Consider the following 13,224-nt stretch of genomic DNA (forward strand, 5'->3'; position numbering starts at 1 on the left):
TTGCAAATATTTGGCAAGATTTCATTCTTTTTGATTGCCAAGTAATATTCCATTTTGTGTGTGTGTGTGTGTGTGTGTGTGTGTGTGTGTGTGTGTGTGTACACACGTATGTACACACAAATCAATCACATTTTCTTTATCCATTCATCAGTGGACATTTGGGCCTTTTCCATAATTTGGCTATTGTCGATAGTGCTGCTATGAACATTGGGGTGCATGTGCCCCTTTGAATTAGCATTTTTGTATCCCTTGGATAGTAGTGCAATTGCTGGATCATAGGGTAGTTCTATTTTTAACTTTTTGAGAGATCTTTGTGCTGTTTCCCAGAGTGACTGTACCAATTTGCATTCCAACCAGTGGTGCAAAAATTTGGAATTACTTTAATGTAAGAAGGAAACACAGCTCCAAGATGAGATACTTCCTTTTCTCACAGACTATGAGTAGTGGAATGCAGTATTTTTTTCAAAGTACTTTGATACAGATTTCTTAGTGTTTTCAGTCTTTGTACTTCCTTTTTCCCCTCCACTCCTAATTCCACTCTTCTTTCAAGAGAGAACACTGAGGGGTTCACAAGAGGTCCAGGAGAATTTGAGTGAAGGAACCTATTTAGTGTGAGAGAAGGAAAAGCTGCTTTTCTTTCCAGTCTCATCAGGAGTTAGAATTTCCTCATGTGTCTGCAGATGGGTCTGAGCATTTCTAGGTTCCATCCTGCACATGGCATTTCATTCTACAAGGTATACAAGACAAAAGCCTACACAGGGAAGCCATATCTCATGCTCTCCTTGTATTTTGCTGGTGATGTTTTAAATCAGCTTCTCTTCACCTTTAACATACCTGATTCATATACTTTAAGAGATTACAAAGTAATTTAAACTCCTTCCTGAGGCAAACGTGAGGAAGGTAGAGATGGTTTTATTTTTCAATTTAATTTAATTTTATTATTATTTTTTGTAATCTCTACACCCAGTGTGGGGCTCAAACTCACAACCCTGAGGTCAAGAGTTGCATGCTCTTCCGACTGAGCCAGCCAGGTGCCCCAAGGTGTTTTTAATAAGCATATTTAATAATATATCTAATAAGCATATCATCTGTATGTGTCATTTTATATATACACCTATATGTTACATACACCATGTATACTGCTTAATACTTCACGCGTAGTGATAATGTGGTCTTTTAAATGTAAAACTCTGAAATCAACCAACCCTCAAAGCGCATCCCCTATGCTCACTCAGGTAGACAAAAGTTGAAGTGACTGTGTATTTGTGGTTTAGTGTTTCACTCATCATCATATTACATTTCAGGGAAAACTGCCTTTGCTTCTGAGTCGAATGAAGGAAGTAGGGAAAGTGTTTCTTGCCACCAACAGTGACTATAAATACACAGATGTAAGTGCCTAATGTTCATACTTGTTTATTTACACAGAGGAGTTACTTTGGCCTAAGGAACTGGGAATGAAGATCATGAGGACACTCGTTAAGTGAGGGTATTTTTTTGCCATATCATTTTGAGAGCAGAGTGGAAAAAGAATATATAGCTTAAGGGCCACATTGGAGTGGTTCTCAAATTTTTCTAAATATTTCTTTTGACTTTTCCCTGATTACAGTTGGTTACTTGAAGGTTTTAATTTGGAGGTTGTTTAAAATATTTGTGCTGATTTTAAAAAGGCTTCTGTGTCTCTTTGGTGCATCATTTATATCAACTTGAGAAGTCACACATTTATTTACTGCATATGTGTAAATGCCCTCCCTGCTGCTGGGAGCCAGATAGCAGAAGATGGTGCAAAGATGTTTGGACTCTTCGCCATCAAAATTTACTACCTTTTAACTTAGACATTTCTTTGCCAGGACTAAAGCATGTTGAAAAGCGAGTTTAACTCCTTAGCCTCATCTTATTTTGCTAAGACAGTTACAGGCTTATAGTACTAGCAAGAAGCCCAATGCTCTGCAATTCTCTTCATGCAAAATCTTGATTTAGAAATCTGGTGATTTGTTGGAGTAAGCAGTCTTACAAAGCCAACAAATCTAATGGTTCATTGGCTTGGTTAGTCTAGAAACAATAAACAGTAAGGAGGCCAACGTATATTATTTCCATGTGAGTCATTAGTTTTGTCGATGCCCTGACCTCAGATACCAATTCCAAATATGTATTCCAGTCCGTTAAGAGGATTTGGTAGGGATATATGGATGAAGTGTACAAAATTACATCCTAGAAGCCTATGTCCTACTGAGAATGTCAGCTGTAGTTTGTTATGTTGAAGCATTAATTTCTGGCTTCAGCTGCCATGATTTCATAAACTTAGGGGAAAAAAGAATGTGATAAATCCTGTATTGAAAAAGACACGTCATATGAAAAGGTTGGGTTTGAAGTTTTTTTTAGGTGCTGCATATTGTTTGCAAAAGTAGTATATGGACCTGATGTTGGATTTTTTTTTTCCAGAAAATTATGACTTACCTGTTCGATTTCCCACATGGCCCCAAGGTACTATATGTAACTTAACAGACCATTGCTTTTAGTAATAATGAATGCATTTAGTGATCCTGGAATATTAAGAGTCAGGAATTGTCAGAACTCCTCTAGAAATCTTCATTAACCTTAGAAGCAATGCAGGAGCTAGTGTAGTTTAACATTGCTAGAGATTTGAAAACATAGTAGATAGAAATAAAGGGGAGATATTTGTGTTATTTAGTAGGATGGGATCAGAATAATTACGGCCAAGAAGTTCTGTGTGGAGTTACTAAGTTCGTATGGCAAAGTAAGGAATTTTCACATTGAGGAAGATAGATGATTAAAAGAAACAGAAGATATGTATATTCTTGGCAACTTCTAGATACTACTCTTAGTTATTGCTGAGTTTTGTTCAAGAACAGTTAACCTTGATATTTAGCAGAGAAGTCTTCATTCCCACAGTGTGGCTACACTTAAATTTAAGGAATACTCATTGCAGCCTAGTCACATCCTTGTGGGATTTAGTCCTTCTTTGGTTAAATATCAGTAAATCTCTGTTTTGAAAAGGTCACCCAAAAGCACAGCTTGACCTTACAAGTTTAATACCCTGGTCCCACTTCAGGATAGAAAGCATGTTAATGGGCATAACTTCTCTATTAGTGCCGTGACGAGCCTCCAGTATGAGCCAAAGGCTAATGTGTACCTAGAGCCATTATTCTGAGAACATAACCAATAAAATTTGCTAGTAACATTTCCATGTTAGTTTGTATACTTAAGTTCTGATGCTGATCTGCCTCTTTCTTAAATTGTCTTCTTGAATATCAGTTTGCATCTTTCCTTCACAACCCTTTGAGCCTTTTTTGCCTATTTCAGAGTGTGAGGATACTTTCCTTCATATGTTAAATTGCTGTGAAATGTTAGTAGAGGAAATGATTTAAAATGTGTTAATTTATATTTTCACCTTGCCTGCTTCCAAAAGAATATGGCCGCTAACACACTGTGTTTTTAATACAATAGTGGGATCTTCTGTGTATACTTAATATGTCTACATTCCTTACATTTGAGTGAGATTAAATATTAGTGCCTCAAGGGTTAGGAGTGATGTTTTGGCTTTTGCTGTTTCTCAACCTCATCAGCCTGGGAGCTCCCATCGACCATGGCAGTCCTACTTTGACCTGATCTTGGTGGATGCACGGAAGCCACTCTTTTTTGGAGAAGGCACAGTACTGCGTCAGGTGGACACAGTAAGTCAAGAGGATGATCTGTCTGCTGGCACATTGTCCTTCGTATTTCTCCTTTTCCCACTCTTATTCTTCCTAAGGAAACAGGTATTTTTAATTTATTATCCATATCTTTCTTTTGAATTTCAGAGTTTTAATCTTAATTGAGATAGCCCAATAGTTTCAAAAGAATATAATTCAAAAGTGCCAATCATTTAGATGCCTATCCAGATTGCATTTTGGGTGGAGATTGTGATAGAACAGTAAATTATTAGAAAGTCTTCTCTTCTCACAGAAAACTGGCAAGCTGAAAATTGGTACCTACACAGGCCCCTTACAACATGGCATCGTCTACTCAGGAGGTGAGTCACAGATTTCCCTTTATTTAGTTTAAGTCTTTGTTCAGATTTCATCGTGAAAGCTTTGGTGTCCTCCTGGCAGAGTGCCAGTTATACTTTAGTATTCTGAAGATACTGTCTCCTGAAGGTAACTGCTTTAGTCACCTGCTAATGCAGTAGGAGTCAGAGAGAACAGGTTTGAGAAGTTGTTAGTATGTCCTAACGAATCTTTGATTTTCACTAAAAGGATCAGGGTTTCCTCATCCTTTTACGTATTTGAGACTTTTTCTCAGTGTCCTGGAATGATTTGAGGTGGTTCTCAAAGGGGTCCTCTAGGAGCCCCTGTGGACACTGATGCATATTTCGTTGCAGTGAGAAATTGTTGAACAAAACAAAATTAATGTCAGATCTTCTGTGATGAGAAATGGCTGTGCTTTGGGAGAATTATATTTACTAAAGCTGAGACATGTAGTTTTGTTGCTCTTGGATTTGGTTATCAAGAGCTCTGGTTAGCACAGTGGAGCTGAAGGCCTTGCGTTAGAGGCAATAAAAGGAATGATGAAAGAAAAACAATGGTGGGTCTTTAAGGTGAGCCCTTTTTCTAGTCTGTTCCTTGCATAAGAATAAAGTTAATCAGTACAGTATCTAATGGTTATGGTACTTAGAATTCTCATTTTTAATATGGAGACATTTTTGTTTTCCCATTGTTCATTCCCTTGTTTCAGGTTCATCTGATACAGTCTGTGATCTCTTGGGAGCTAAGGGCAAGGACATTTTGTATATCGGAGATCACATTTTTGGGGACATTTTAAAATCAAAGAAACGACAAGGGTGGCGAACTTTCTTGGTGATTCCTGAACTTGCACAGGAGCTGCACGTCTGGACTGATAAGAGCTGTAAGGAGCCATTACTCTTATTTTATATCCAGCTGTATGAATCAGTCCTCTTGGATGAACTCATTACTTCATATGTGGGGAGAAAGAGAGGGGAGGCAGAGGTAGTCAAAGATACTTCCCTCCAGCCAGATATTTTACAGAACTCCAGAATTTGAGGAAATAGGAGAGGTTCGGGTGTTCAGCCTTTCTCTTGCATTCTTTCAGGGTTAAGGACAGAATATTGCTATCCTGAATTCTATTACTATAGCAACTAAACTGTGAATTCCACTTCCTTTTGTAGTCCCATATTTTCCAACCACACATACTAGTTCCCTGTCTCTCTGCCACCAGCCTCTGTGATGTTGGGGGCATTGATGACTTTGAGTAGTAATTACATCCCTTTTTTTTTTCCTGCTCTTCTGAGAAGTAGAGAATGAGGCCAAATTGTATCCTCTGAACTGTACATGCAATTGAGCTGTAGGTCTAGTTATGTAAACCCGTTTGACCCGTAAATTCTCCAGCCAGTCCTAGCTAGCATCACCCACAGTGTGGGGAGAGGTACTGCGTCAGGTAGTTACCCCAGCTCTACTACCTAATACCTTCATGCCCTTAGTCAAGTTACTGTTAGTTTCCTCAAATATGAAAATGAGGATAATACCTACTTTATAAAGTTGAGACTTAACTGGAATAATGTGTATATAAAGATACAAGTAACAACCTTTCTCAACCTAGGCTCCTCATCTGATCCACAGAACAGAGAAATTGATTAGGTGACTCTCGATAGGTAAAGAAAATTTGTTAAAACAGTATATACATTAGGGCTTCTCTCTGGGGAACCCAGGTTGAGAAAGGCCAGAACCCCAACAAAACAGGCAACAGCTGCTGGCTGTTGCTTGTCCTTGGTGGGATTTTCTGGCTGGTCCTTCCTGCCCGTTTTCAACTTTATACCTCTGAAATTCTGTCAGTCTAGTTGATTTGGCTCTGTTTCCTGGATTTGTGACTCAGGACACATCCCCTAATCCTCATTCTTTGATCTGAAAATAGAACTGTTAACACTTGTTTTGCTGCAACACACCTCCAATGGGATACAAATTAGCACTCAGCATCCATTGGGAAAGAAGAGTTGTAGCTAGCTGTGTTGAAGTAGAAGGAGGAATCGTGGCTTTCACTTGCTGCCAGATCCCAAGCAGGGCAGGAGTGGGTTTTCCTGAAGCAGGAGAATAAAGTCATTTTGTACACTCACCATAGCTTTACCTTTCAGTCATAGCTGCAGCCTGTTAGTTTCAGGAAGAGTTTAAACCTGAGTGCTTTTTGTTGAAAACATTTTTCTTTTCCTTCCAAACTTTAGCACTTTTCGAAGAGCTTCAGAGCTTGGATATTTTCTTGGCTGAACTCTACAAGTAAGTTTCCAGATTCTAAAGATAAACATTTCTTTCCTAAAACCATCTACCTCTTTGAGAATCAGCTAGGTCTAAGAGACCTCTTTCCCAGAGATTTTCAGTGGAGTTTTCTTTTTTCGCCTCCAGGCACCTTGATAGCAGCAGCAATGAGCGCCCTGACATTAGTTCCATCCAGAGACGTATTAAGGTATCCAAATGGGATTTGGGAGAGATCTTGGAAAATAAAGTTGTGATTTTTGTCTTCATCCTGTGATACAAGGATAGGCACATAGCCAGTACCCAACAACTACTAGAATTCAGTCTCTTGTCTGTTGTAGAAAGTAACACATGACATGGACATGTGCTATGGGATGATGGGGAGCCTGTTCCGCAGTGGCTCCCGACAGACCCTCTTCGCCAGCCAGGTGATGCGGTACGCTGACCTCTATGCAGCCTCCTTCATCAACCTGCTCTATTACCCCTTCAGCTACCTCTTCAGAGCTGCCCACGTCTTGGTGAGTTGACATAGTCTTAGGCTGCTCTTTACAATAAAGATAGACACTTACGGCTGAGAGCTGCAGCCAGCTTTGTGGGATGGCACAGGAGAGTTTGGGTCTTTTTTTTTTTTTTTAATGTTTATTTTGAGAGCTGGGGAGGGGCAGAGAGAGAGGGAGAGACAGAATCTCAAGCACTGTCCATGCTGTCAGCACAGAGCACAACACGGGGCTCGATCCTCTGGATGGTGAGATCATGTCCTGGGCCAAAATCAAGAGTTGGCCATTTAACCATCTGGGCCACCCAGGCATTTTTTCCTAATTTGCATTTTTTTTCCTAATGTGCAAAAGCCCGTAACCAAGTTCCATGCTTGCACCAAAAAGGATCTTTGAGAAGGTATAGGTAATGGCATAGGGTATAAGTGTACTCTGAAATTTGTCATATTAAAAGTTGAATAGTGAAGGGGCGCCTGGGTGGCGCAGTCGGTTAAGCGTCCGACTTCAGCCAGGTCACGATCTCACGGTCCGTGAGTTCGAGCCCCGCGTCAGGCTCTGGGCTGATGGCTCAGAGCCTGGAGCCTGTTTCCGATTCTGTGTCTCCCTCTCTCTCTGTCCCTCCCCCGTTCATGCTCTGTCTCTCTCTGTCCCAAAAATAAATAAACGTTGAAAAAAAAATTAAAAAAAAAAAAAAAAAAAGTTGAATAGTGAAGACTTTCCTCTTTTGTGAGCACTGCAGTTTTTATAGTGCTGTGTTCAGATACTGATCTATAGCAGGACTGTTTTTTTGCTGTGAAATAGGAATCTTTCTCCCCCCATCTTTTCCAGTTTCGGGCTCTAATAATTGAGATCTGGGCTGTTTTAAGAGTTGAGGATGAGAGGAAGGTAGTTCCTGGAAGATGCTGAAGTATCTAATTTGGCTTGGCCTTTGATCCATTATAGACCTGTCTGTGCACAACCACCTAACCGAGGGAGAAGGAGTTAGGATTTGGGAAACTGTTTCACTCCACCTGCTTTCTGACCTTCTGACTTTGTTCTAGATGCCTCATGAATCAACGGTGGAACATACACATGTAGATATTAATGAGATGGAGTCCCCTCTTGCTACCCGGAACCGCACATCAGTTGATTTCAAAGATACTGATTACAAGCGGCACCAGTTGACCCGGTCGATTAGTGAAATTAAACCCCCCAACCTCTTCCCACTGGCCCCCCAGGAAATTACACACTGCCATGATGAAGATGATGATGAAGAGGAGGAAGAAGAGGAAGAATAAGGAGGAAAACCAAAACTGAGCATCCATTAAACACGTTTTGGCAGGACTTCCAGGAGCAAAGGATATCCCTGTTTGCGTTCTAGTGGTGGGTGGGGGAGCTCCATCAAAGGTACATGTGCGAAGTTTCTGAAGACCTTAAAATATTCTAATCCTAGAGAGATACTTTTTAGTAGTTTTGTTTGCACTCTGCAGATGGTTCACAATTGTAATGGAGTCTGTATTGGAAGAAAGCAAGGGTGAAGCTGGGCTGAACTGCATGCAGAAGGCTCCATTGTGGCTTGTGACACCATTTCCTTGTCTGGTTTCATCCTCAGTATATATTGGATATACCAGGGCTAGTGAAGAGTATCCAAGTGGAACGAAGAGGTGATCTGAAAATGATATGTTACAAATTGTGCTCTTACTCCAAAGTCCATCCTGAAATTTTCAGTGCATTACACAGTATTGTATGTCAGTGGAGAAATATATTGTTTCCATTACCAAATGTGGTCTTCTCTTAAGGTCAAGGTTCCGTTTACAAGCTTTGAAGTGTCCTCAGTGCCTGGGGGCAGACTGCAGGCTTCAGTGGTCTTGCACAAGTGTTTGGTTTGCTATAGGGCTTGCCTGGAATGCACTGCAGTGATTCTGTCTTGAGGTAAAAGTCTTCATCTAATCTTACATTTTTTTGATAGTAGAAATGCTTGTTATCCAAAAGCGGTCTTTTTCTCATCTGGAGTAAATCTAGAGAAAGAATTCAGCTGAAAGAGGACAAAGGAGCAAGCCCCGTGAAAGAGCATAACTGAGTAAAGTCATTAGCGTGGGCCAGTGTGGCTCGTGCCGCCCAGACTTCCGGCCTTCCCTGTCCTCTAGAGTGGACTGTATTCCACAGTCAAGCATGAGAGGATGGGAAGAGGGTTCTATCAGTCAGAACCTTACTAAAGCAGAGGGCACAATCATGTGAATAAATGCACTTCAGAATCCCAAGAGAAATCACTTGTTATTTTGAACAAGAAGGGATTGTTACTGTGTCCTAGAGGGTACCGGGCTGCCTCGCCGTCGGCAGAGTGGCTATAGCAATTTGAATAGTGCAGACTTTCCCTTTAACCTTTATATATTCCTTCCATTCTTCCTGGTGAACACAGAAGGTAGATTAGTTGCTCTAGAATTCAATAAAGTATATTTCTAATACTGACTTTGACCCCTTCCTGTAGCACAACTTTAATAACCGTTGGTCTTTAGGTGGGTGTAGGTTTGGCTAGTGCCATCAATTTGACATTCTTCTACAGGAAGGTATAGTATAGCATGATTGATGGCTAAATTTATAGCACTTAAATAGTCCTCAAAACTTTTTCATGTCAAGTTTTTTAATACAGGACTATGAGGTGAGGCTTTCTAAAAATTATTTGATAGGCAGGGAACACAGTTCAGTAATAACATAGCCAAGACCATGTTATATCACCACTTTCAGGATACATGGTCTATATATGAAGTCATGCCAAGAAACTTTCTAACTGGTATCTACTAGGAATATACGCTACTTTAACAGTGATCAGGTTACAAATGCTGTTGCAAATAGCAGTTAAATGCTGTCCCCATTTAAAATTTTAGAGAGTGTGTTTGTGGTCACCCCAGCTATTATTCTCATTCAAGTGGAGCTAGTGCCCAGTTTGGCACAGTCTTATATTTGCTCAAAGCCAAATAATATTTAAGTGGCTACAGCTGCAGAGCTAACTTATAATGGAACATTTACATATTTTCCCTTTTAAAGCAAGGACCATTATGATCACTTTGCTTTAATTTACCACACTTTTGGTATTGTGTTATTCACATAAGATCTTACCTGTGTAAGAGTTTCTAAAAGTCAGATATCTGACAGTGGGTCCAAAGATCAAAAAGGAAGAAACACAATTGGAAGAAGAATTCCACTGCTGATCAGAGCTTTTTTCAGGACCAGCAAAACCTATCTTGAAGAGCCAGGATTCCATAAGCATAGAAGACGCAGAACAGAGTGTTTAGGTGGTCCATGGGCAGAGTAGATAGAATTGAGCTTGCTAAAACATGAATGTGAGTTTCGCTGTGGCCAATAGTTAAGGAGGCTGAACTTAATGTTTTTGTTGTTTTTTAAACCTGAGGCGTGTTACACGGTGAGAACACAGTTCTCCCAACTCTTCAAAATCTCTTCCCTGGGTATTTGAAAAGCACCAGACACCCTTTATTGGGTGCTAGACTGAACTTGTTCAGGGTTGACAGGGCCCCTGGCACACCCAGCAGCTAGGTGCGGGTGCAGCAGACCCCCAGCCCTGCTGGGTTCCCTTTTAAGAGGACTTGCCCCCTACATTCATCTCTATAGTGTTTCAACCTTAGATTTTCTCCTCCCATAAGCATAGTTCTGCTGAGACCTAAAATAAGAAAGCAAGCCCTTCAAGCCACCCTTCCCAAGTTATGATTGGAGCCACAAATCCTTAGTCCCGTTACTGTTTTTAAGCAACTACTTTAAAAAGCCACTTGCAGTGACATGTCAGACTTAAAAGTACTTTGTTCATGTTTAGATACTTCTAAGTCAGATTTATTTATTTAAGAAATATTTTGTCAACAACTTTAAAGCCCTGCAATTTTTCCAAGGCTGACAGAGCATTTAAAAATACTCTTACTCACCACAAATAGCCTGAGACAAACAAGTGCATATCTAAGTCTGCATTAAGGGTGGGAGCTTTGTACACATTCCGTGTGATGGAAACTATTTAACCTTTCCTTGATGGTGGGAAAAACGGTAACTGTGGCCCAGCTATTGCCATACAGTCAGTCCATGGCCCAATTCCTCGCTTGGTTTTGAAGCTTATACCTCAATATTTAGGTTTCTCATGACTTTTTTTTTTTTTTTTTTTTTTTGTGACTAGAGCATAGGGCGCTTAAAATCTTTCCTCAAATGGAACATTTCAAATGATACGCAACTTGGAAAGGACCTTAGAATGAAATTTCTACCATGGAGGTACCTGAGCAGCCCTAAAAGTAAAAGAAAAACGATACACTACCATCCAACAGCAGAGAGGCCATGTACAGCACCTGGGAAGCAGAGCCAGGTGACTTGTAACCCACATCGTCCATCCTGCACCTCCACTAACATGAACCGGCATTTCACACTGTTCCTACCGCTGAGTATGTGCAAATAGCAGAAAGCAAATCCTCTTAAAAAAAAAAAAAAAAAAAAAACAGCATTCACTTACAGAATGAACAAGGCAGCTTTTCCTAGCAATCTCACCCATTTTTCCCTACTGTCAGACACAGTATCTTCATCCCAAAGCCACAGCAATCTTATTCCAACAAGGATAACACAATTTCAAAAATAAAATACCTACAGTGTTTTAAAGTTCCACTGAAGAGGTTTAACGCAAAAAGTACTCCCAATTGAACACATATCTCAAGCTTGCTGTTACTCTAAGTAGTTTATATTTTCTCTTTTTTTTTTTAATGTTTATTTTTGAGAGTGTGCACGCCAGAGCAGGGCAGGGGAAGAGAGAGGGGGGCACAGAGGGGAACAGAAACTGAAGTGGGCTCTGTGCTGACAGCAGAGATCCCAGCGTGGGGCTTGGACCCACGAACCATGCTGAGCCAAAGTCAGACGCTTAACCAGCTGAGCCACCCAGGTGCCCCGGTAATTTGTATTTTCTAATTTAAACCAGTTTTTGGTCTAGTCTATTTCTTCCTACAGAGATACCTTTGCTTCATTTTATTATTAGAAAAAAGGTGGATTAGATTTCCTCATGAGTCCTATCAGGTACAAATAGGTACCCAAATGGTCTGCTCTCCCATTAAGCTCTTCCCAAAGCCATGTCTGGTTAGTGCTGTAGACAAGGCCTGAGGAGGCCAGGCCAAGATAAACCTCACCACGTGCACTGGAGCCCAAGCAACTGAGCGCACTTTCTCTCCAGGAAAGGCAGCACTAGTCCTGAGTCTCAGAAGTTCCTGAGATAGTTGGAAAGATTTGCCAAGCAAACCTTTCAACACTAAAAAAAGATGCTTATTGTCCAATTTTTTGAGAGGGTTCTCACCAGAGGTGATCTTTGACTTGTGGGTAGGGCTATTTTGAAGCAAGTAATTTCATTATTGGACCCACTGCCCTCAAGTCAATGATGTAGCAGAATTGTAGCAGGGAAGCTGGCTCAATCTAAATATTCCCATCCTGTGCTGGCCTAGTGTGTGAGCACTCCACAGTCATGAGCACCCCAGCAGGAAAAGCAGTTCGATGAAGAACTCCAGCAGCTGATTCCCCCTTGCACCCTTAGGCCTCGCAGTCATCCACCAAGGGAGATGGCATGCTAACAGAATATCCCAGAGAAAGGGCCCTATGAACCATTCCTTTGCTCTGGGACATGTCAGTATGAGCAGAAATGGGAGGATGTTGGACGGAAAAGGATGGAACAGTCTTAGAAAGCAAGAGCTTATTAGGCATCTAGTAGGATTCAACCTTTTGGCTTTAAAGAATCATCGCTATCGAAATACTTCTAAAAAGTACAAAAGTTTTCAGAAATCAACTCCAGGTTATGAAAAAGTCATTCAGTTTGTACCACTTTCTCTGCAAGCCCCTCTGGTCACTATCTCTGCCTCAGAAGTACTAAGTTGAGAAAAAGAGCTGGGCAGCACAATTTGTTTTATGAACTAGAAACCCCAGAGCTTTCTTCATGGTAAAGCTTAGTAATGAACTGACCGGTACCCCATGGATGCCGAGGGAAAGCTTAGGAAAATCACCTCTACTTTTATTGGAGAATTTCCTGATTTGAGCTCAGGACTCATCTAGACAAAGTGAGTAAAGCAGGAAAAACTAAGCAAAACAGCCAAGTGGGAGTTGCTATTTTGGAGAGAGAATTCCTTCCCCAGCCTCCCTTAGTGCTTTCTTCTCTGCTTCTAAGGAAAGAAAACAGACTCCCAAGAAGGTAACACTTTGCTAGAATATAGGTCTACTCTGTTCTACTTTCCAGAAGTTGGGGGTGATGACTCTGGAAGGGAACATGGTGATTAGGTCAGGCATGTTCCAAAGCCAGTCTTGCCAGCAGCCCTTCACTGAAAAGTCTCCATCCACAGGGCAAGTGTAAGTAAGGGGCCAGTCACCAAGTGGCTCAATTCTCAGAGCATGATCCTCTTTGGATTGTAAAATAAATAAAAGCTAGGAGTGGAGGAAAAATGGATTCCAGAAAGATGTGATCCAAGAATAAACCACAG

General features: G+C 40.9%; 1 protein-coding gene across 9 annotated transcripts in view; it reads left to right on the forward strand.

The window, feature by feature from the left end:
- The window catches only part of NT5C2 (5'-nucleotidase, cytosolic II), a 148,973-nt gene extending 136,641 nt beyond the window's left edge, over positions 1-12,332 (forward strand). For all 9 annotated transcript variants that reach the window (XM_078434796.2, XM_078434794.2, XM_078434797.2 and 6 more), the window contains 9 exons: positions 1,305-1,388; positions 2,440-2,481; positions 3,585-3,692; positions 3,964-4,030; positions 4,732-4,902; positions 6,230-6,281; positions 6,408-6,468; positions 6,599-6,775; positions 7,792-12,332. In XM_078434796.2, coding sequence (XP_078290922.1) covers positions 1,305-1,388; positions 2,440-2,481; positions 3,585-3,692; positions 3,964-4,030; positions 4,732-4,902; positions 6,230-6,281; positions 6,408-6,468; positions 6,599-6,775; positions 7,792-8,028 — 999 coding nt within the window. In that variant the 3' untranslated portion in view covers positions 8,029-12,332. The remainder of the gene's footprint in view (positions 1-1,304; positions 1,389-2,439; positions 2,482-3,584; positions 3,693-3,963; positions 4,031-4,731; positions 4,903-6,229; positions 6,282-6,407; positions 6,469-6,598; positions 6,776-7,791) is intronic.
- The last annotated feature ends 892 nt before the right edge of the window (positions 12,333-13,224 follow it).

This window comes from Panthera onca, chromosome D2, assembly GCF_046562875.1.
Source record: "Panthera onca isolate mPanOnc1 chromosome D2, mPanOnc1 haplotype 2, whole genome shotgun sequence".
NCBI classification, from domain to species: domain Eukaryota; kingdom Metazoa; phylum Chordata; class Mammalia; order Carnivora; family Felidae; genus Panthera; species Panthera onca.